At 41.4% G+C, this 21,830-nt stretch overlaps 1 protein-coding gene across 3 annotated transcripts in view; it reads left to right on the forward strand.

Moving 5' to 3' along the window:
- Positions 1 to 21,830, forward strand: part of dnajc14 (DnaJ (Hsp40) homolog, subfamily C, member 14) — a 39,596-nt gene that overhangs the window by 9,523 nt on the left and 8,243 nt on the right. For all 3 annotated transcript variants that reach the window (XM_043681671.1, XM_043681672.1, XM_043681673.1), the window contains exons 2-6: positions 6,414 to 8,273; positions 13,457 to 13,563; positions 14,843 to 14,962; positions 15,855 to 16,015; positions 21,382 to 21,484. In XM_043681671.1, coding sequence (XP_043537606.1) covers positions 6,462 to 8,273; positions 13,457 to 13,563; positions 14,843 to 14,962; positions 15,855 to 16,015; positions 21,382 to 21,484 — 2,303 coding nt within the window. In that variant the 5' untranslated portion in view covers positions 6,414 to 6,461. The remainder of the gene's footprint in view (positions 1 to 6,413; positions 8,274 to 13,456; positions 13,564 to 14,842; positions 14,963 to 15,854; positions 16,016 to 21,381; positions 21,485 to 21,830) is intronic.

Here is a 21,830-nt window from a genome sequence, read left to right on the forward strand (position 1 = left end):
ATATTAAAGTCCTCTCAAAATAAATGCCATCATTGTATTTGCCTTCCTAACTACTGACTCAACCTGCAAGCTTACCTTGCGAGAATCCTGGACTAGAACTCCCAAGTCTCTTTGCACTTCAGATTTCTGAATTTTCTCTCCATTTAGAAAGTAGTCCATGCCTCTCTTCTTCCTACCAAAGTGCATGACCTCACTTTCCCATGTTGTACTCCATCTGCCACTACTTTGCCCACTCTCCTCTCCTAACCTGTACAAATCCTTCTTCAACCTCCCCGCCACCTCAATGCTACCTGTCCCTCTACCTGTCTTTGTATCATCTGCAAACTTAGCCAGAATGCTCTCAGTTCCTTCATCTAGATTGTTAATGTATAAAGTAAAGTGAAAAGTTGTGGTCCCAGCACTCAGCCTTGTGAAACACCATTTGTCACCAGCTGCCATCCTGAGAAGGACCCTTTTATCTCCACTCTCTGCTTTCTGCCAAACAGCCAAGCTTCTATCCATGCGAGCACCTTGCCTATGACACCAAGGGCCCTTATCTTACTCAGTAGCCTCCTGTGCGGCACGTGGTCAAAGGTCTTCTTAAAGTCCAAGTAGACAACATCCATTGGCTCTCCTTGGTCTAACCTGTTTGTACTTTCTCAAAGAATTCTAGCAGGTTTGTCAGGTATGATCTCTCCTTGATGAAACCATGCTGACTTTGCCCTATTTTTCCATACACTTCTAAAGCATTCAGAAATCTCATCCTTCACAATGGATGCCAGGATCTTACCTGTGACTGAGGTTAGGCTAATCTGTCTGTTATTTTCTGTCTTTTACCTTACTCCATTTTTAAGCATGGGTATCACTTTAGCGATTTTTCCAGTCCTCTGGGACCCTCCCTGATTCTAGCAATTCCTGAAAGATCACCACTAACCTCTCTGCTATGTCCCTTGGAACTCTGGGGTGTAGTTCGTCTGGTCTAGGTGATTTATCCACCTTCAAGCCATCCAGTCTTTCTAACACCTTCTTGGTGATGGCCACCATACTCATCTCAGCCCCCTCACTTTGTGCAGGACAGTGGTATACAATCGGGCGGGAGTTGCCCTGGAAGTCCTCAACATTGACTCCAGACCCCATGAGGTCTTATGGCTTAAGATTACACATGGGCAAGGAAACCTCCTGCTGGTTACCATGTACTGTCCTCCCTCTGCTGATGCATCAGTACTCCACCATGTTAAACAACTCTTGGAGGAAGCACAGAGGGTGGCAAGGGTGCAAGATGTACTCTGGGTGGGGGATTTCAATGTCCACCACCAAAAGTAGCTCAGCAGCAGCACTACCAATCAAGGTCCTAAAGGACAAAGCTGCTTGACTGGGGTGGCAGCAGGTGGTGAGGGAACCAATGGGTGAAAAACATAACTTCACTCTACCTTGCTGATTTGCGAGCTGCAGATTCATCTGTCCATTACGGTATCGGTAAGAGTGACCACTGCACAGTCCTTGTGAAGACCCGCCTACACATTGAGAATACCCTCCATTGTGTTTTGTGGCAGTATTACTGTGCTAAATGGGACAGACTTTGAACAGATATAGCAACTCCAGACTAGGCATCAGCAGCAAAATTGTACTCCAGCACAATCTGCAAATCTTATGGTGTGACATGCCCCTCACTCAACCCTGGTCCAGTGGAGAGTGCAGGAGAGCATGTCTGAAGCCACACCTAAAAAATGAGGTGTAAACCTGTTGAAAATACTAAATAAGATGACTGCCATGCCAAACAGCCTAAGCAGCAAGTGATAAACAGAGCTAAGCGATCCCACAGCTAACGGATCAGAGCTAAGTTCTGCAGTCCTGCCATATCCAGCCATGGATTAATCAACTCACTGGAGAAGGCAGCTTCACAAATATCCCCATCCTCAATGATGGAAGGGCCCAAAACAACAGTGTAAAGATAAGGCTGAAGCATTCACATGGATGATCTATCGCTGCCTTGTTCAGTTGTCCCCAGTGATGGTAATACCATCAATGAATCCTCCACTATCAAGTCCTTGGGGTTACCATTGACCAGAATCTCATCCTGGACTTGCTACATCAGCAGTGTGGCTACAAGAGTAGGTCAAACACTTGGAATCCCTCAGCAAGTAACTTCCCTCCTGACTCCCCAAAGCCTGTCCATCATATACAAAGCGCAAGTTAGGAGTGTGATGGAATATTCCCTCCTTGTCTGGATGCTTGCATCTACAATGCTCAAGAAGTTTGACAGCATCCAGGACAAAGCAGCCCGCTTGATTGGCACCTCATCCACAAACATCCACTCCCTCCACCACCGATATTCTGTACACCCTGCTGCTGCTACCTCCAAGATGCACTGCAGAGGTCAGCAAAGTCATCAAACAGAACCTTCCAAACCCAGGGCCACTTCCATCTGGAAGGACAAGGGCAGCCGATACATAGGAACGTCACCATCTGCGAGTTCCCCTACAAGCCACTCATCATCCTTGGAAATATATCATCATTCCTTCAGCGTAATATTTGGGGGGGGGTTGTGTGTTTCTTCAATTAGTTGCATAACTGTCCACCATCATTCATGATTGGATGTGGTAGGATCTGATCCTTCAATAAGCTAAAAAGAAACAAGGTTGTGTGTGAATCAACCAATACCATCTTTGTTCCACTTCTCTCTAACCTGCCTTGTGGTGCTTTTATCTATTAAGCCATTGGGAAGGATTTAATGGTATAACATCTGGATTTTTAAAAATAAATTTATTCATGGGATGTGAGCATTGCCTGGCCAGCATTTATTGCCTATCCCTAGTTGCCCTTGAGCAGAAGGTCAGCTGAGTCCTTGAACCACTGGAGTCCACCTGTGGGATGACTCTCAATACCATTAGGGAGGGAATTCCAGGGTTTTGACCTGACGACACTGAAGGAATGGTGATATATTTCCAAGTCAGCATGGTGAGTGGCTTGGAGGGGAACTTGCAGATGGTGATGTTCCCATGTATTGGGCTCACTCTTGATTCACTGTATGTTATAGCAAGAAATGGTTGAAGATACTGGAAAAGCTGTTCTAATACAACTGCAATACTGAACTCTGCATTTCCAGGTATGTCCTTTTCCATTTAAAACAAAAACAGGAAAACTCCTATCTGACCAATCACCATCCATGAATTATCAGCAAAGTGATGGTAGATGGTAGCAAAGTGTTGACTGTGCTATTGATTGGCATTTACTCAGCAGTGACCTACTGAAAGAAGTTCTGTTTGGGATTTGGTGTCACCTGATTACTGATCCCATTTGCAGTCTTGATCCAAACATGGACACAAGCTGAACTAAGAGTGACTGGCCTAGAGATCAAGGTGACATTTGATAGTGTCAAAGAGTGTGGCACTGGAAAAGCACAGCCAGTCAGGCAGGTTTCATCAGCCATTCCTGATGAAGAGCTTATTCTTGAAACATCAACTCTCCTGCTCCTTGGATGCTGCCTGACCCTGATCTCCAGCATCTGCAGTCCTCACCTTTTTCCTAGCATTTGATAATGTGGCATCCAGGAATATTAGCAAAATTGAAGTCAATGGGAATCTGAGTGGGGTAAAAGAAACTTTTTAACACGAAGGATTGTGATTGTTGGAGGCTCATCGTCTTGGCCCTAAAACAAGAGTTCCCCAAGATAGTGTCTGAGGTCCAATCATCTTCATCTGCTTCATCAATTACCTTCCCTCTATCATATGATCAAGTGGGGATATTCGACACTGCGCAAAGTTTAATCCCATTTGTGACCCCTCTGATATGATGCACTCCATTCCAGCATGCAGCAAGGGCTGGTAAATGGCAGGTTACTTTTGTGCCATACATGCCTGCCCATGACCGTCTCCAACAGAATCTAGCCATCTCCCCATGATATTCAGTTGATCATTGAATTCCCTCCCCATCAGTATCCTGTGAGTTATGATTAATCAGAAACTGAAATGGACAGGTCATATAAATGCTGTAGCTTGTTGCAACAGATCAGAGACTAGATAGTCTAGGATGACTAACACTCACCACCTGATTTTTCCAAAACCTGTCCACCATGTATATGGCATAATTTAGGAGTGCAACAGAATTCTGTCCCCTTGTATAGATAATTGCATCTTCAACAGCACTCCATTTGATCGACCCTTCCAACTATCAACCGGATTCATTCCTCCCATCGACCAACCAGGTTGTACCCTCTACCTATTTTTACCTATCCCTAGCTCACCACCACCACCCCAGCCCTGAAGAAGGGTTACACCCAAAACGGTGATGTCTCCACCTCTTGATGCTGCCTGACTTGCTGTGTTCTTCCAGCCTCCTGTTTGACACTGTCCAGCCAAGCAAATCTGTTTGACACCCTGTCCACCATCTTAAGTATTCACTTGATCCACGATGGACACAGTAACAGTGGTTTATACTATCTAGAAGTACTTTGATAACACTTTCCAAACCATGACTGCAACCTAGAAAGACAAGGGCAACAGATGTATGAGAACACCACTGCTTGCAAATTCACCTCTGAGGCATATACCAGCTTGACTTTGCACTGTATCACCTCGCTGTTCCTTCGTTGTTGCTTGGTCAAAACGCTGGAATTCCCTTCCTTATAATGCTCTGGGCGTAAGTTAACCACATGGAATGTAGTGGTTCAATAATACGTCTCATCATCCCTCTCCATGATAAATAATTGAATCATCCTTGTCGGAACACACGACAGAAAATATTTTTTTAAAAATCTCAGCTGGAGTGACAGCATGGTCTACAGCTTGTCTATTTTTCAACCAGGTGGTGTGCATGTGAGATATATCACTTATCCCAAATTTGTGAGAGAACAGCTCACCTTCACCTAATTTCCTATATTCAGATTCCAACCGCTGGAAAAGTATTAAGATAGTTCTGCTACAAGTGCCAGCTCCACCCATGATGTGCACAGATGAACATTGTTACTGTCTGTGCAGGAGAAAATAAAACTAAAGAAACAAGTTGATTTCAAATTTTGAATGTGAACCTGAAGTTTGTTTCACCTGCAAAAACTGTCTTTAGAGCTAGATTTTAGAGGATATAAGCTGCATTTGACTTGTTATACAGTCTCTACTGGACACATTAGATTAGTGAACACATTTGTCCTGATTCCTTCCTACCAGTTTGAGAGATTACAGGAACAGCACTGGAATGTTGAGGTACACACTCAACATTGTAAAGAGAACAAGAGTACAGTCCCAATCACTTCCCTTCACTCTTTTATCAAATCAACATGTTAACTTGGGTTTGCATTTTTTTTTAAAGCTGATTCTAAAGATTACTTGGTTAATATCAAAAGTAGCATTATACTTGAGATAGGAAAGTTTTATATATCTGATCTCTAGATGGTGTGGAAGAGTTAATTGTCCATCACATATACTCGTTCATCCTTTTTCTTCATTTGTGAAAAATTGGTGGCAACAGATTAACTTAAGGCTGTATTCTAACCTTGTTCTGCTGGCAGTTATATTTTGAGCAGTCGCCATTTTCTGCAGTCCACATCTTTTCTGTAATGGGCCTTCAGCTCCCGATCCCAGTTTGCTTCTTGACCAGATATCTCTTAAAAAGAGGACTGAAAGGCAGTGTGCAGGTTAACCTCCTGTGGTAAGGGCATGGAATGCCCTACCTGCTAGTGTCGTCAACTCAGCCACATTAGGGAGATTTAAACGATCCATAGATAGGCACATGGATGATTTTGGGATAGTGTAGGGGGACGAGCTGAGAATAGTTCACAGGTCGGCGCAACATCAAGGGCCCAAGGGCCTGTTCTGCGCTGTATTGTTCTATGTACTTTGATTAGTGTGCCTCTCATCCTATCTGAATCAGCTGATGGCCATAGAATGACATAGAGGACTGTTTTTAGCAGGGGAGGGATGTAGAAATGCAAAAAGTTGAATTGCAAATTTATTTTCTTTTAGCTTTCAGACCTTTTGTATACTATATGTTAATAAACAACTGCATTCCAGTATAGCTGTATCGACAAGGAAGTCCTGGTTGTGTCTCTTTCCCACCCCCCCACCCCACAAAAGAAAGCATAACTCTGCAGTTCCAGGGGACAGGAAGAAAATCAAGGTGAAACTGTAATGGGGTAGGTAAGAAAGCATCTGCTCACGTGCTTTTTGTTTTCATTGAGAATAAATGGTGTGGATCTGAGGAGTGATTGTGGACCACCAATCTGAACAAGGGGCTTCATGTAATAAAATGATGTAAGCAGACTTGTGATCTTATAATGTTTGCAAAGTTCTGGAAATAATGCAGATAGATGCTCTGTTTTGAATCGTGAGCTTTCACACAACAGCATTACTTCTGAACCATGTTATTTAATTACAAGTCTCTAATGTTTACAATTATCTTTCTTACAGTTATAGCACTTGTACCTTGTGTATTGATTCTAGGTGAAGATGGATAAAACATGATTGCCAGCGACTTAAGTTTCTGCTGCAATGGAGAGGAAAGATCCCCATGCTAGATGCAAAGATCTGCAGTGGTCAGAAAGAAACACAAACCATGGATATATGAAGGAAGAGCAACGGTTGTCTCATCACAGCCATTCCCAGTTTGATGAGATACGACAGCCAGGTGTCAGTCTCCTTTGTGATGATAAAACAACTGATTTTCCAAACTACTCTTGTGGTGCCCGGTGCGATGGTGCTGACTCAAGTCAATATATTTCGGAACATGTCTGTACCTCTCGTGGTAATATGAGCTGGCAAAGGACAAGTCATCAAGCTTCGAGAAATAATGATAGTGGGATCTGTACGCCAGTTACCTTGACAGATTGGACATTTGGTGATGTAAACTGCTTTGATCACAAAGGACCGTGTTCGGATCAACTTTTAGATGAAGAGTTGAAGACACTGGAGATGGAAGGGTTGAACTTCCCATGTGGGCATCTGGATTTTACAGGGCAGATGCCATCCCTTTATTGTTCAGACATGTCAGGTGATGAGTGCAACCTTCAAAACACAAAGATGGAGTTGGCCGGCATTGAGAAGCCATACTCTCTCACTGGTGTAACTGATTGTGAAAATGTGTCTGAGAAGGATTCACGTGAAAACGGATGTGTCTCCTCCATTCATCGAAGGGAGATTTCTACCTGTACTCACATGTTTTTAGAAGGCTGCCTTCAACCAGGCAGCTATGGAGACCACAACTTCCCTTTCAAGACAGATGACAATCTATCTTTCCTCGACAACTTAGATTGTATTCGTTCTACCAATACTTCTCAAGAAGATGGGATAGATGAATGTAATGAATTCAATGAAGGTGAAGGCATGGATGAAAACCCAGTAAAAACTGTGGAAGATATCAGCCAACCTGTGAGGTTTAGCAGCAGGAAAAGCAATAAACGCCAGAGAAACAAATCGGCAACAAAAGATAACTCTTCAAACATCTATGATAAGGATGATGCAAGGGAGCATGTGAAGAAGAATGGCAAGTCTTCAACTGCTAATAAACAGAGGCACACAAAGGCTGAGAGGAAACGACAGCATGCTGACAACCGGGACAGATTAAAGAGTGGAGTGCAAAAACAAACTCAGGAGCTGCTTTGGAAATGTGTAACCTATATAAAAATTCTAATGGATGTTATTCTTTTTGTGACTCTCAAGTGTGGAGAGTGTGTGGAGTTAGGAGGCAAACTTGTGTATTCGTGTTGCCAGATACAAAAAGAAGACTTTATTTACTTAAAGGGCAATGCAAGGACCTCATGTCTGTGGCTTCTTAAGCATGCAAAATCGGTGTCAGGGAAGCTTAAATGGTTTTGCTTTTCCTCAACAAAGATGACTATAAAGATTTTAAAAATGCTGCTTGCTCTGCTTTTTCTCGTACTAATGTTATTTATAGGATGTTTACGACTCTGCTACAAATATGGAAAATCTGGGATTTCCAGGATATTTCAGAGGTTGCCCATATGGGGCAAAGAAAACTTTCCCCATTTCCCAGTTGTTCGCTTTCTGCACAGCTTGTGCTCATCTATAGCAGAATCTAGGGCTTGGAATTATTTGAAAAGACTATGGGAAAAATTGAAAATGCGATCCTGGCTAACTGGTAAATGGCGGACTGCAGGCCAGTCTCCAGTTCTATCCCCCCACTCACCTAGTGGTAGTAGATACCAGCCAGATCACGAGGTGGACAGGCTACTAGCAATGGCCGATATGCCAGAAGAGGATCTGGATCCTTTTAAAGTTCTGGGCGTGGAGGTAATGGCCACTGATGCCGAGCTAAAAAAGGCTTATCGGCAGTTGGCCGTACTGGTGAGTGCTACGTGAAAGCATTTTAGTTAAAAACAAAATTAATCTGTCTATCTGATTTGCTTATTTCTGTTTGACTACCACAACCAAAGTTTTAAATATTGAATGTCTAAAATTTGCTTTCATTTTCCACCTCTTTGGTATAACCTGTACAAATATTGCTCATACTTCTCTGGTTAGCCTTTTTTTTAAACACGATGCTGTTACCTGAGAGAGTAATGAATATTTACAGCAATTTAAAATTTTCCTCAATTCCAAAGACTTCTCATGTCTAGTTTACTGTTTCCTGTGTGTCAGTGGCTTTTAGGTATTGAACCTAAGGTCAGCCATTTTGTCAGTGGTCACTTGGATGCGTTTCTGGAAGGGGAGAGTTGGATAATGACTAGGAGCTGGAACCCAGTAGATTTTTTTTTTCCTTCTTTGCTCACCTCTGTTGTACCAAATTAATTTGTAGTAATTGGTTGTGATACCCAAAATCAAGACTCTGCAGACTGAGCCAGGTCTGTATGGTCCATTGTCAAGGTTTTATTGTATATTTACCTCCTTAACCATTGGAAAGGAGGTGGGTAGTGCTTTATTAAAATAATTTTTCTGTTCAGTCAGATAATTTAATATCATTTGATCCAGCTGTATTCGTCTGATATTTTGAAATCTTGATTTCCTAATGTTACATGAGCTTACCTGGTAATATTTTTCATTTGCAGCACTATCTGGGAGATTGTTCAACATTTGGTTATGAGAATGCTGGTGCCCTGTTTATTTAAAAAAAATTCATTTATGTAGTGCCTTTAGCACAGCAAATTCACCCAAGGCATTTAGCAAAATGGGCACTAAACCAGAATGTTTGCTGTTGCACTCTGCCCGCACAGTGGTGTAATGTCAGTGTTGGATTTGTCTTTCCTGTGTCACATTGAGTTCTCTGTCTTGGTTCTGTTACTGAGCAAAAAAGCAGTGGTGCTCAAGACTGCATTCTGAACGCCAGTGGCTGAATCTCTGACTTCCAGACCTCAGTCACTGGTACCATGTAGAACGTAATTGACAGTGATCAGACATCTCCTCTAAAACAAAAAATTTAACCAGCAGCCACTTCCTCTGGCATTGTAGAGGAGTAAATGTGAAATCAGGCAATTTAGACTAACATTCTGTAAGTATAGAAAAAGAGAATTACATTTCTGTAGTGCCTTTCACAACTTTGGGGCATCCAAAACGCTTTGCAGCCAATGAAGTACTTTTTGAAGTGTAGTCACTGTTGTACGAAACGCAGCAGCCAATTTGTGCATAGCATGCTCCCGCAAACTGATGTGTTATAATGGCCAGATCATCATTTTTTTCAAGATGTTGATCAATATTCTGCAGGATGCCAAAAGTAGCTCCTCTGAAAATTAGTGGCTGAGGAATCTTTTCTGTCCACCTGAGAAGATACACAGACTCTCTCTCCTGTTAAACGTCTCATCCAAAAGAGAACACCTCTGTCAGTGCCACACTAGTGTCAGCATGGATATTGTGTTCCAGTCACCAGTGGAGCTTGAACCCACATCCTTCTAACTCCGCGGTGATAGCTATACCAACTGAACCATGGCTGACAGCTGAATAAACAGGTTTTTTTTGTACTGAAATACCTTTTGATCAAAATGGGTGAATGGACAAAATTAATTTGCTCTGTGTCTAAAAACATTGCATGATGCATTTTGCACTAAATTGTAACATAATTATCTGGACCTTTGTGGAGTAGGGCATCATGTAACATGTCCAGTTTTTTTTTTCATTCTCCCCCCCCCCCCCCCACTCTTCTCATTTTGTTTATGCTAGAAATGTGAGCTGCTATCGGGGCATCTGGAACCTCTGAACAGTGGGTCCAACGAGCTCATCATCTTAACCATTTTGCAAATGATACAAAGGATGAATGAGAAGGACATGAAGTGAATTAGTTTCAAATATAATTTGAAAGCAAGGGAGAGAAAGATTGAATTAAGAAAAAGGGAAAATGAGTAAAGTGCTTTTGAAAATCTCCAAATAGTTTACTAGGTGCAGGAATGAGAATCCACACTTTTCATGTTGCTGCTTCTCGCAGAGGAGGTTGAGTAATATTGCAAGACTGTATAGGATCCTTCAGTTGCTAAATATCAACCCTCACTGTCTCCGGCTGTTCAGTTCACTAAGGCGCAAATGCAGCAATTCTTCAAAATCCAAAGGGAGTTTGACAACGTGCTGTCTTGCAAGGCTAACAATGAAGCAGCGCAAATTGTCTGGCAGCTGTGGCAGTTCGCAATTCAGTTTGCAGACCTTGTCCCCTCTGCAAGTCGGTCTAACTCAACGCTAAAAACAGCAAGTGCATTAAACTGGCCATTATTTTTCCCAGCAAGATCTGATGCTGTTTCAGCTAAAACAGCAGTCATTTATTATTTAAATATAAAACAAGATGAGTTGCTTTCTTGTCTTCCCTCATTTTGCAACCTATTCTATTTAAGTTTTGATAATGTACTTTTTGCTTCTCCTTTTATTGTGGTTAATTTTATAACAATGCTGCTGTGGTTAGTTAACTAACTAACAGAAGACATTTCTCTTTTTAAAAAAAGATCAATCTTCTGATCAGCATTCTCCTTTAGAGCTTTTGAGACTTTATAAAACTCGTATTCTCTGGACTGGTGCCAAAATCTGAAAGACGGTAAAGATTGTAAATTCTCAAAAGGAAATTTCTACAAGGTTCAAACCATATGCAACATTCAGAAAGTTACAGTCTGATTGGTTCGGAGCAGGTCATCTAATTTTAACTGTGCAATTGTTGCCTCCAGTCCAAAGGTTTTGACTACCCTGCAGAAGTGAGAGAGCGTGGTGCTGAAAAAGCGCAGCAGGTTAGGCAGCATCCAAGGAGCAAGAAAGTTGATGTTTTGGGCAGGACCGTTCCTCAGGACTTTCTCCTACTACCCTGCAGAATCCAGGTTGAGATCTGGGATGCATGGCAAATGCACTGCCTCTCCTCAATGCTGACAGTCAGCTTTCTTGTCAGTATTTGTTTTACAGTTCTTGGTGTAACTGATTTAAAAAGAACTCCTAACTGTGGTTACCAGGTTGACCTGAGCAGAGTTTGGTGTTTTATTCTCTCTCTCTCTCTCTCTGTCCTTTCAATGCTATTATTCATGGTGATTAGTTTCATCTTTGATTCTAGTCGGAGATTGTCAAAGAGAGCGCCCTGGGGAAGGGCATATAGTTGGCCAATTGAGGTATTGTGCATGGCACAAACTTAGTAGCAAATAGATTTTATAAAATTGATTGATTTATTATAGGAATGCCTTTATTATCACAGAGAGAGCTTACAGTTGATTATCAATAAATGTGAAGTGTATTATGATCCTGTTCTTTTTTATTACACATAGTATGGATATGGTAGGGTGTTACATTCATTTGAACTGTTCCTGATCTTTAGGAAGCTGCCGTTGATGCCCTGAAAATAAGCATGTCTTATTTCACAAACTACTACCTGTGTCGTCTTAAACCAGTCTTGAGCACTTCACGTTCTGTACATCCATTCATACATAGAATATATTCAGATTCAGAAGTAAATGAATGTTGCTACAATCCCTGTCTGTATTTGCTCATACTGTTACTGAACATTTGCTCAATCTGTTTCCATACTGATATCTAACAGAATCCATGACTCGTAGCCCCAGTGAGGGTTAATTTATTTTAGTTTCCATTTGCAAATTTGGAATGTTAGATGCAGTTTATATAAACATTAAGTTTTGAAATATACAGATTTTTTTTCCTGCTAGTTAGAAAGTTATGTCTAAAACTTTAAAATTTGTCATCAGAAGTATCTTGCTGGAAATGGTAACTTCTCTCTAACTGTGGTAGGGGGACACCACTGAGGCACCAAATATGCTGATCGCAGAAGGTCAGGTTTGGTAAGAGAAATATAATTTTAATATGAGAAGAGGTAAGCAAGAATTTGTATTTATAAAGTGCCTTTCACTGCCTCGAACACAGGGTATTTTACCCTCTATCAAATATGTTTAATCTGTAGCTACTATGGTAATGGTGGGGAAATGCACAGCAAAGTTCTACAAAAAAACAGATAAAATAAATTGTATTTTCTGGGAAATTAATTTTGAAGAACAAATTTTAGGCAGAGTACCAGGAATCTCCTTGTGCTTCCATTAATGTTATGAGATCTTTTACATTCACTTGAGAATGCAGTTGGGGCCTCAGTTTAGTGTCCCAATTTCTGGATTGCTGTTTGTCAGTCCACGTAACTTACAAGAAGCATTACATGTAGACATAAATACATGAAAAATGTGCATTTTGAGATATACAACTAAGCAACCTTTGTCCAATAGGTAAACAATATTAATCACAACATTCAGACTTGCACAAGAAAATATCAAATCTACAAATTCAAAAATTCTACATATGTGAAGATGTGCTGATTTCTGCAGTGTTTGTGCAGCTCTACATGAGTGAACTCTTCACCATTGTTGGGATCCTCCTTTATTTCCACAGCTTAAGAACAGTGTGCTAGGGTTCTTTCTCTCTGTTGGCAGTGTGTTATATCATGTAATGCTTTGCTGTACATCGGTGGATTTGACAACCTATAACAGTATTTTGGTGAGTCTCATTATTTCAATCTAATAAATGATACAATTTTAGCATTTTAGAATATTGTTTTGCTGTGAAATAATCTGTAATTGGTGAATTTTCTTGTGTTAGTGTTTATTTCTGAGCCTAGATTGTACCAACACATTGTTCGACTCTAGAGGGCATCACAACTGAGTTTGAACTGTCCTTACCTGATATTCTGAAATTCTCGAGTCATACACTGTATTGATTACTATTTAGTATTTTTGTTTCTTCTTCCTTTCTTTCTTTGTGCACCTCACCTCAAAGGGACAGGGTGCTGAAGTGAATTGTGGCAACTCATTGGCTACAAATGAAGTAATAACAAAGCCTTTTGGGGAAAGCTGGGAGCTTCCTCATTTGTTTGTATTCCTATTCAATAAGTCACTAGCGGTTCGTAAATCTTGATTTTAGTAATTTATTTCCACCCAAGATTTGTAGGATAAGCCTTGGTTGAATTTTTTTTTTAAATCCAGAATTGCTAGTCTTCACTTTGAGATATTATTGGATGTAGCTGAACAAGGTGCATTAGATTGAGAAACTGTTCTCTTTAACAGCCCACATTGTGATTGCAGGTTCATCCTGACAAAAACCAACACCCACGATCAGAAGAAGCCTTTAAAGTGGTGCGAGCAGCGTGGGATATTGTGAGCAATCCTGAGAGAAGGAAGGAATATGAAATGTAAGCAAAATTCAGCGCTGCATTCCGGACATGGCCTGTGATTCTTTTGGGATCAAAGTCTTAATGTTAATTTACCTTCTATTCCTCTTGTGATATGAATACTTCAACATTTTTGATTTACTCATCTTTTTTTTAATTATTTTAATTCAAAGTTTACCACATTTGATTAATTTAGGGAGCAAAAATCTGCTCGTACTGTTTGTTCGAGCTATCACCATTTTATCACAGGACTAGGTTTAAACACACCTCCTGATCAAAGGAGTTAGTCTCCTCACTGAATACACAAGTCCCAAATTAACTAAGTCTGGAGAAATTTGACTAATTTCCTACTACTACATCACAAAACTGTAAACTCCATATCATAGTAGTAACTTGTCAGTCTCCTGCAGCAATGTTATATGGATGATTTGGAAGTACTTGATGGTGAAGCTGGATATAAAAGTTTCCCTGTACTGCCAACACTCCTATTGTTCATCATAAAAATCCATCAGAATGTGCATCAACAAATATGATTTGGCTGCTCAAATACCTAATTAGCTGCAGTTGACCCTACTTTTCTTTGATGTTTCATTACTTTTTAAGATTTTGTTTTTGTAACCTCTTTCTGTTTTACATGCATCTAATTAGCTTCATGGTTTCTGATTGAAGAAGGATGTGACTGAAGTAATTTTCATTCTCCATGTAAGGCTATGCAACAGGGGAATGTTTGAGGCGCCATACCTGCTATTACTTTGTGCTACTTGTGCTGTGCAACAGCAACTTGGGGCGATTGGTCCCTTTATTCTCTTGGTCTCCAAACTGAAGCAGTGTTTTCCTATTCAGATCCCATGGCACAATTTGAAGAAGAGCAGAGGGACCTTCCCCCTGTCCTGGCCAGCGTTGATCCCTCAACCAACCTGATCAAAATCAAATTGTGTAGTTGTTCACTCATTTGCTATTTGGATCTTGCTGCGCGCAAATTTGCTGCTGCATTTGCTTTTTTAACAGTGACTGATTGCACTTCAAAAAAAAAATCATTTTGTTTGTTGTAAAGCACTTTGGACCATCCTGCAGATGTGATGAGGTGCTGTGTAAATGCAGCTTTCTTGTGTATCTTTTCAATTTATTGGAGCTGTCTTTCTCCAGGCATGGATATTAAAAGCTTACTGTAAAGAGAGGTTTGTACTGAGTCTTTGTTTATATTCTGAGGAATTGTAGAATCCAAGTTTACTTTTGAATACTTTCTGCTCTTGATTTATTTCCAGATATAACTGGATATTTTTGTGTTTATTGTTTTCAGCAAACGGGCTGCAGAGAGTGAGTTACATCGGTCCATGAACGAGTTTCTCACCAAACTCCAGGATGACCTAAAGGAAGCCATGAACACTATGATGTGCAGTAAATGTGAAGGAAAACACAAGTTTGTGCTCTTGTTTATCTGTTAAATAAATGTAAAGCTGAGTGATTTCCTCTCCAGTTTTCCCATCTTCCTTTCCTCAAGGTGCACTCTCTAGTTGGAGTAAGATTTTGTGGATCCCAAATGCTGTTTGGTGTTTCCTTTAACTGACTGTTCATCACTTGAGCCGAGATAATCAATATTAGTCTATTCAGCCATAATGCTAAGACCAACATTTGTCTGTAGCAGCAGCAATCAAATGTGGCAATTCTGCCTGATTTAATTTTCAACTTTAGGAACTCTATGACCAGTTGCATTGTGTGCCATTGCCCAGGTCAGCACTTGCCATTTTTCTGTCATTATTTTCATAATTTTGTTTGATTTGGCAGTTGTTCACTGCTTATGTACTCAACGTTAATAGTATTTCTGCTCAATGTCAGCATTGCCACAACAATCACATTGCACTAAAGAAGAGAATTTTATCAGATAATGTATGACATGAATATTCCTTTTATCCTGTGAGTGATGAAACTAAAACATGTAGATTATAACATAATTTGAGTGGGTACTTACTAGTTATGAATTATAGGTGTTCAAATAAACGAATTCTTCCTTTTTGAAAAAAGAGAGGCATCTTCCCCAGCTGTTTGCTGTTGGAATCCACCATCTCGTACCTCCCTAGTTGGTTTCTGTCCTCAAAAGCCCCTGACCTGTTTCACTCCCAGACTTTATGCACACCTTGTTCTCTTTCTCCTTGCAGCCCATACATGCATTGAAGTGTGAATGCCACAAGATAGTCATGTGTATTAAAAATAAATGCTCCAGGATAGATTGTGTATTATGGTTTTGAGTCACTCTTCTAAGTATAATTCCTCATCTACCTATGGTGAAAATAAAGTTGTAATTTCCTTTGCAGGAGATTTGAGATGGATCGTGACCCACAGGCTGCTCGATACTGTGCAGAGTGTAACAAGAGGCACTCTGTGGAGGATGGAGACTTCTGGGCAGAGTCAAGCATGCTGGGATTGAAAATCACTTACTTTGCCATGATGGATGGCAAAGTCTATGACATCACAGGTAAGGAGATTGGAAATTGGACAACACACATCCTTCCCCCACCCCCAATACCTTCCTGTTAAATTTTAAAAAGAACACAGACTCAAAGATTTTAGTGAGACTTGTGCATAAAATATGAAGCTCAATGAAGAGTGCAGGAAGACATGCCAGGACCAGCAAGGGCATACCAGATCCAGCACCAGGCCTATCTAAAAATGCAATGCCAAATTGCTGAAGCTACAAAACAAGAGTACCTAAAAATGCAGTAATTCCACAAACAATTAATCAGATATAAGCTCTGCAGTTCTATGACATTCAGTCGTAAATGGTGGTGGACAATTAAACAACTGGAGGAGGAACCTCCACAAACCTTCGCACCCTCAATAAAAGGGGTCCAGCACATAAGTGCAAAAGATAAGACCAAGGCATTTGCAACAATCTTCAGCCATCTGAGTGGATAATCCATCTCTGCCTCCTTCTGAGGTACCCAGCATCACAGATGCCAGTCTTCAGCGAATTCGGTTCACTCCACATGATATCGAGAAATGGCTGGAGGCACTGGATACTGCAAAGGCAATGGCCATGGACGATGTTCCAGCAAGAGTGCTAACATTGTGCACCAGACCTAACTGCACCCTTACCCAGCTTCAAGTACGGTTACAGCACTGGTATCTACATGACAATGTTGAAAATTGAGCAGAAATGTTCTGTATGCACAAAGCACGGCAGATCCAACTCGATACTTACTGCCCTATCAGTATACCCTCCATCACCAGTCAAGTGTTGGAAGATGTTATCAACAATGCTATTCAGAGACATGAGAAATAATTTACTCACTGGTGCTCACTTTGAGTTCCACCACAACCACTCGGCTTCTGACCTCATCGTAGCTTTGGTTCAAACAAAAGAGCTCGCTTCCAGAGGTGAGGTGAGAGAGACTGCCCTTGACATTAAGACTGCATTTGATCTCGTGTGGCATTAAGGAACCCTAGGAAAACGAGTCAGTGGGAATCAGGGGAAAACACTGCTGTTTATAGACCTATCTGGTACAAAGAAGGGTGGCTGTGGTTGCTGGAGATCAGTCATCTCTGCAGGAGTTCCTCAGGGTAGCGTCGGAGGCCCAACCATCTTCAGCTGCTTCATTGGAAGTGGGGATGTTCACGGTGCAATGTTCAGAATATTCATAATTCCTCAGATACTGAAACAGCGCATGTTCAAATGCTGCAACACCTGAACAATATCCAGATTTGGGCTGATGTGTGGCAAGGACATTTCTGCCACACCAGGGAATGACCATCTCCAACAAGAGAGAATACAACCATTACCCCTTGAAATTCAATGGCATTGCCGTCACTGGATCTCCCTATTATCAACATCCTGGGGGTTTACCATTTTCCAGAAACTAAACTGGGCTAGCCATGTAGATGCAGTGACGACAAGAGCAATTCAGGCTAGGAATCATGCAGCGAGTAACTCTCCTTCTGACTACCCAAAGCCTGTCCACTATCTGCATGGCACAAGTTAGGAACGTGATGGAATGCTCCCCTCTTGTCTGAGGAGAAAGTGAGGTCTGCAGACGCTGGAGATCAAAGCTGAAACTTTATTGCTGGAACAGCACAGCAGGTCAGGCAGCATCTAGGGAACAGAAGATTCGACGTTTCGGGCACATGATTCCTGAAGAAGGGCATGTGCCCGAAACGTCGAATCTTCTGTTCCCTAGATGCTGCCTGACCTGCTGTGCTGTTCCAGCAATAAAGTTTCAGCTCCCCTCTTGTCTGGATGAGTGCAACTGTAACAACATTCAAGAAGCTTGACACCCATCCAGGACCAAGCCGTCTACTTGATTGATACCAGTACTGATGTCCGTGAAATCATTGCCAATTGTCAGAAGAAACCATTTCGTTCACTAATGTCCTTTTGTGAAGGAAATCTGCCATCCTTATCTAGTTTGGCCCACATGTGAACCTAAACCCACTGCAATGTAGTTGACTCTCAACTGCCCTCTGAAATGGCCAAGCAAGCTATTCAGTTGTACCAATCGTTACGGAGTCTCAAAGAAATGAAAACAGACTGATCACCTGGCATCGACCTAGGCACTGGAAAGTACAACCGCAGAAACAGCCCTGTCAACCCTGCAAAGTCCTTCCAACATCTGGGGTCCAGTGCCAACATTGGGAGAGCTGTCTTACAGACTAGCATAGCCTGACATGGTCTTACTCACAGAATCATACCTTACAGGCCATGTCCCAAACACCACCATCACCGTCCCTGGATGTGTCCTGTCCCACCAACAGGACAGACCCAGCAGAGGTGGTGGCACAGTGGGAGGGAGTTGCCTGGGATCCTCAATATTGACTCTGGACCTCATGAATTCGCATGGCTTAAGGTTAAACATAGGCAAAGAAACCTGATTATCACCTACCGTCTTCTCTCAGCAGATGAATTGGTACTCCTCCACGTTGAACAACACTTTGAGGAAGCACTGAGGATGGGCAATGCACAGAACGTCCTCTGGGTGGGGGATTTCATCATCACCACCAAGAGTTGCTCGGCAATAGTACTACTGATCAAAGTGTTCGGGTCCTAAAGGACAAAAATGCGAGACTGGGGTCTGCAGCAGGTAGTAAGGGAACCAACAAGAGGGAGAAGCCTACTTGACCTCATCCTTACCAATCTGCCAGGTGCAGACACATTCTGTCCATGACAGTATCGGGAAGAGCAACCACTGCACAGTCCTTGTGGAGACAAAATCCTGCCTGCACATTGAGAATAATCTCCATCATGTTGTGTGGCATTATCACTGTGCTAAATGGGACAAACTTCAAATAGATCTAGCAACTCAAGACTGGGCATCATTGAGGCACTACGGGCCATCAATAGCAGCAGAATTGTACTCCAGCAATCTGTAACCTCATGACTTGGCATATCCTCCGCTCAACCTTGACCATTAAGCCAGGGGATCAACTCTGGTTCAATGGAGAGTGCAGGAGGGCATGCCAGGAACAGTGGTTCAAAAGGTAGCCCACCACTACCTTCTCAAGGGTAACTAGGGATGGGCAATAAATGCTGGCCAGCAAGCAATGCCCACATCCCACAAATAAATAAAAGAAAATCACAAACATTCACTTCCTCTAGCATTGATGCTCAGTAACGCCAGTGTGTACTATCTACAAGATGCTTTTCAGAAATTCACCAAGGCTTCTTAAACAGCACATTTCCAAACACATGACCACTACTATCTAGACAGGGCAGCACATGTATAGGAGCACCGCTAACCTACAAGTATTTCTCCAAGCCGTGCACCATCCTGGCTTGGAAATATATCATTGTTCATTCAGTATCACTGGGTTAAATCTTGGAATTCCTTCCCTAATAGCATTGTGGATCTACCTACAGCATGTGGACTGTAGGAGCTCAAGAAGGCAGCTCACCACCACCTTCTCAAGGACAATAGGGATGAGCAATAAATGTTGGCCCAACCACTAGCATCCACATCGCATGAATGATTTTAGAACTGAAGTTTGGAGATAATTTGCTGTATAAAGTTTTCAGTTGTGGTAGCTTCAGCAGAATGGTGTTGTGTTCAAAAGGCAAGGATTTGTAACCTGACCTGGAGCACTATTTGCAAAGCATAAACACGAACATAAATCAGTTGCGTCAAGCAGCCTGTTTCTGTGATCTAAAACGCTTAATGCAACATGAAAATGTGTTATTTGGCTTGATTATTGGGTGGTAAATGTCAATATGGTGGCAAATAAATATCAATTCTCTTGAGTTTTAGTAGCAACAAAATGTCAAGACTAAAACCTGCGGAAGTGAGATACTGAGATAGTGAAGTTGCTAGTCTCTGAATAAACACTGACTCACTAGTAAATTAGCAGGAATGTAAATTAGATTAAATATACTTCATAACAACTGTTTGTTACTGTTCTTACCATCTCAAATTCATCAGTTGGTCTCATCGTTCCAACAATTCCAATTCAATAGGGAAGGCGATCACCCAGTGGTATTGCATTAGACTGTTAATCTGAAGAGGAGAAAGTGAGGACTGCAGATGCTGGAGAGTCAGAGTCAAAAAGCATGTGGCTAGAAAAGCACAGCAGGTCAGGCAGCATCCAAGGAGCAGGAAAATCAATGTTTCGGGCATAAGCCCTTCATCAGTTTCCTGATAGAACGGCTTATGCCCGAAACTTCGACTCTCCTGCTCCTTGGGATGCTGCCTGACCTGTGCTTTTCCAGCACTCTGCTTTTCAACTATTAATCTAGAGACCCAGGTTCACATCCTGCCATAGCAGATGGTGAAATTTGAATTCAATGTAAAAGAAAAACATCTGAAATTTAGAGTATAATGGTGACCATGAAACTGTTGTTGATTTGTTTTTGTTTTCCAGCTAATTTACTTCACTAATGTTCTTCAGGGGAAGAAACTGCCATCCTTACCTGGTCTAGCCTACATGTGACACTCACCACAGCAATGTGGTTAACTCCACAACTGCCCTCTGAATGAATTAAAAATAATGCAACTGCAATTATTTTCCATGTGCCTTACAGTATCTCTTGATTCAGGTTCATTTCACATGGACCTAATATTTAACTAGCATGAACATTTTTTTCAAAGTTGTTATCCCTTGTAAGCCATTACTGACCTTTTGGAATTCTTCTACAATCTCCTAGAGCATCATTCTGGAATATCCAATTAAAATCTTATTCCAGAAATACTTTAAAAGCCTGTCTTCAGCAATGAACACTGTACTAAAAGAAAAATACGAGAAGTCAACTATGATTTTCAAATCCTAAGGTTGAAAAGCCTTTGAAATCACCTTTTTGGTTTTTGAGAGAATTGGGAGATGACGCCTGTGTTTGGCACATGTTGATTTCTTGGTTGGTTCTGATGTAAAATGGTAACTTGGTGTTTTTCAATATGGAGGGAGGAATAGGAGGAGATCATTCGCATAACTTGAGGCTGTTATACAGGAGTAGGAGAAGGCCATTCAGCCCCTCAGATCTGTTCTGTCTTTCAATCTGATCATGACAGACCTATACCTCAAGTCCAATTACCTGTTCAGCTCTATGACTCTTAATACCCTCCTCCAAAACAAATATCAGTTTGAAATTCACTCGTGCCCTTTCCAGTGGATTATTGGGAGTCAATTGGTTAAAAACTAGGGAGTGGGGTCATTGTCGAATTCGTACTCCGACTGCGCAGTACTGAATAGGACCCAAGAGCAAACATAGAAAGCATCTGGATTTCTCTGCATTGTTTATTCTAGCCTGAGAGAAATTCCACAGACATGTCTCTGTTGCGTTAGAAAAATTATGAGAGATTAATAATTCATATAGAAGTTAAGTAACTCGCTGTTTGTTTTGTTTATCCCTTCTCTCTTCAGAGTGGGCTGGGTGTCAGAGGGTTGGAATATCTCCTGATATACATAATGTTCCTTACCATATATCCTTTGCTACACGAACTTCTGGAAACAGTGGTAGACATAGGTAAGTAAATGTAGAGATGTTCACTATTAATCTTCCAGTTGTTTTCTCCTCCCTATAATGTCTTTGGCCCTATAATGTGAATTTTGTAGCGCAGTAATCAAAGCACAGGTTCACAGGCAAGCTATGCACAGGAGGTAAGTGTGTCTAGACAAAATTATTACCTTGGTACCTTTTTTAGCAGGCATGTCAATGTCTCAGTTGTAACAATTAAATGAGGTCAGTACAGTAAAACCTAGCTGAATACTCAGTCTTGTGCAGATTTTCAATGACTTTACAAGGCTAGCAGCACAGCTTGCACATCAGTGCTGTGTTCAGGTTATTATAAAATAAGAATTGGAGAATGGTT

The sequence above is a fragment of the Chiloscyllium plagiosum genome, chromosome 42 (genome assembly GCF_004010195.1).
Source record: "Chiloscyllium plagiosum isolate BGI_BamShark_2017 chromosome 42, ASM401019v2, whole genome shotgun sequence".
Taxonomy (NCBI): domain Eukaryota; kingdom Metazoa; phylum Chordata; class Chondrichthyes; order Orectolobiformes; family Hemiscylliidae; genus Chiloscyllium; species Chiloscyllium plagiosum.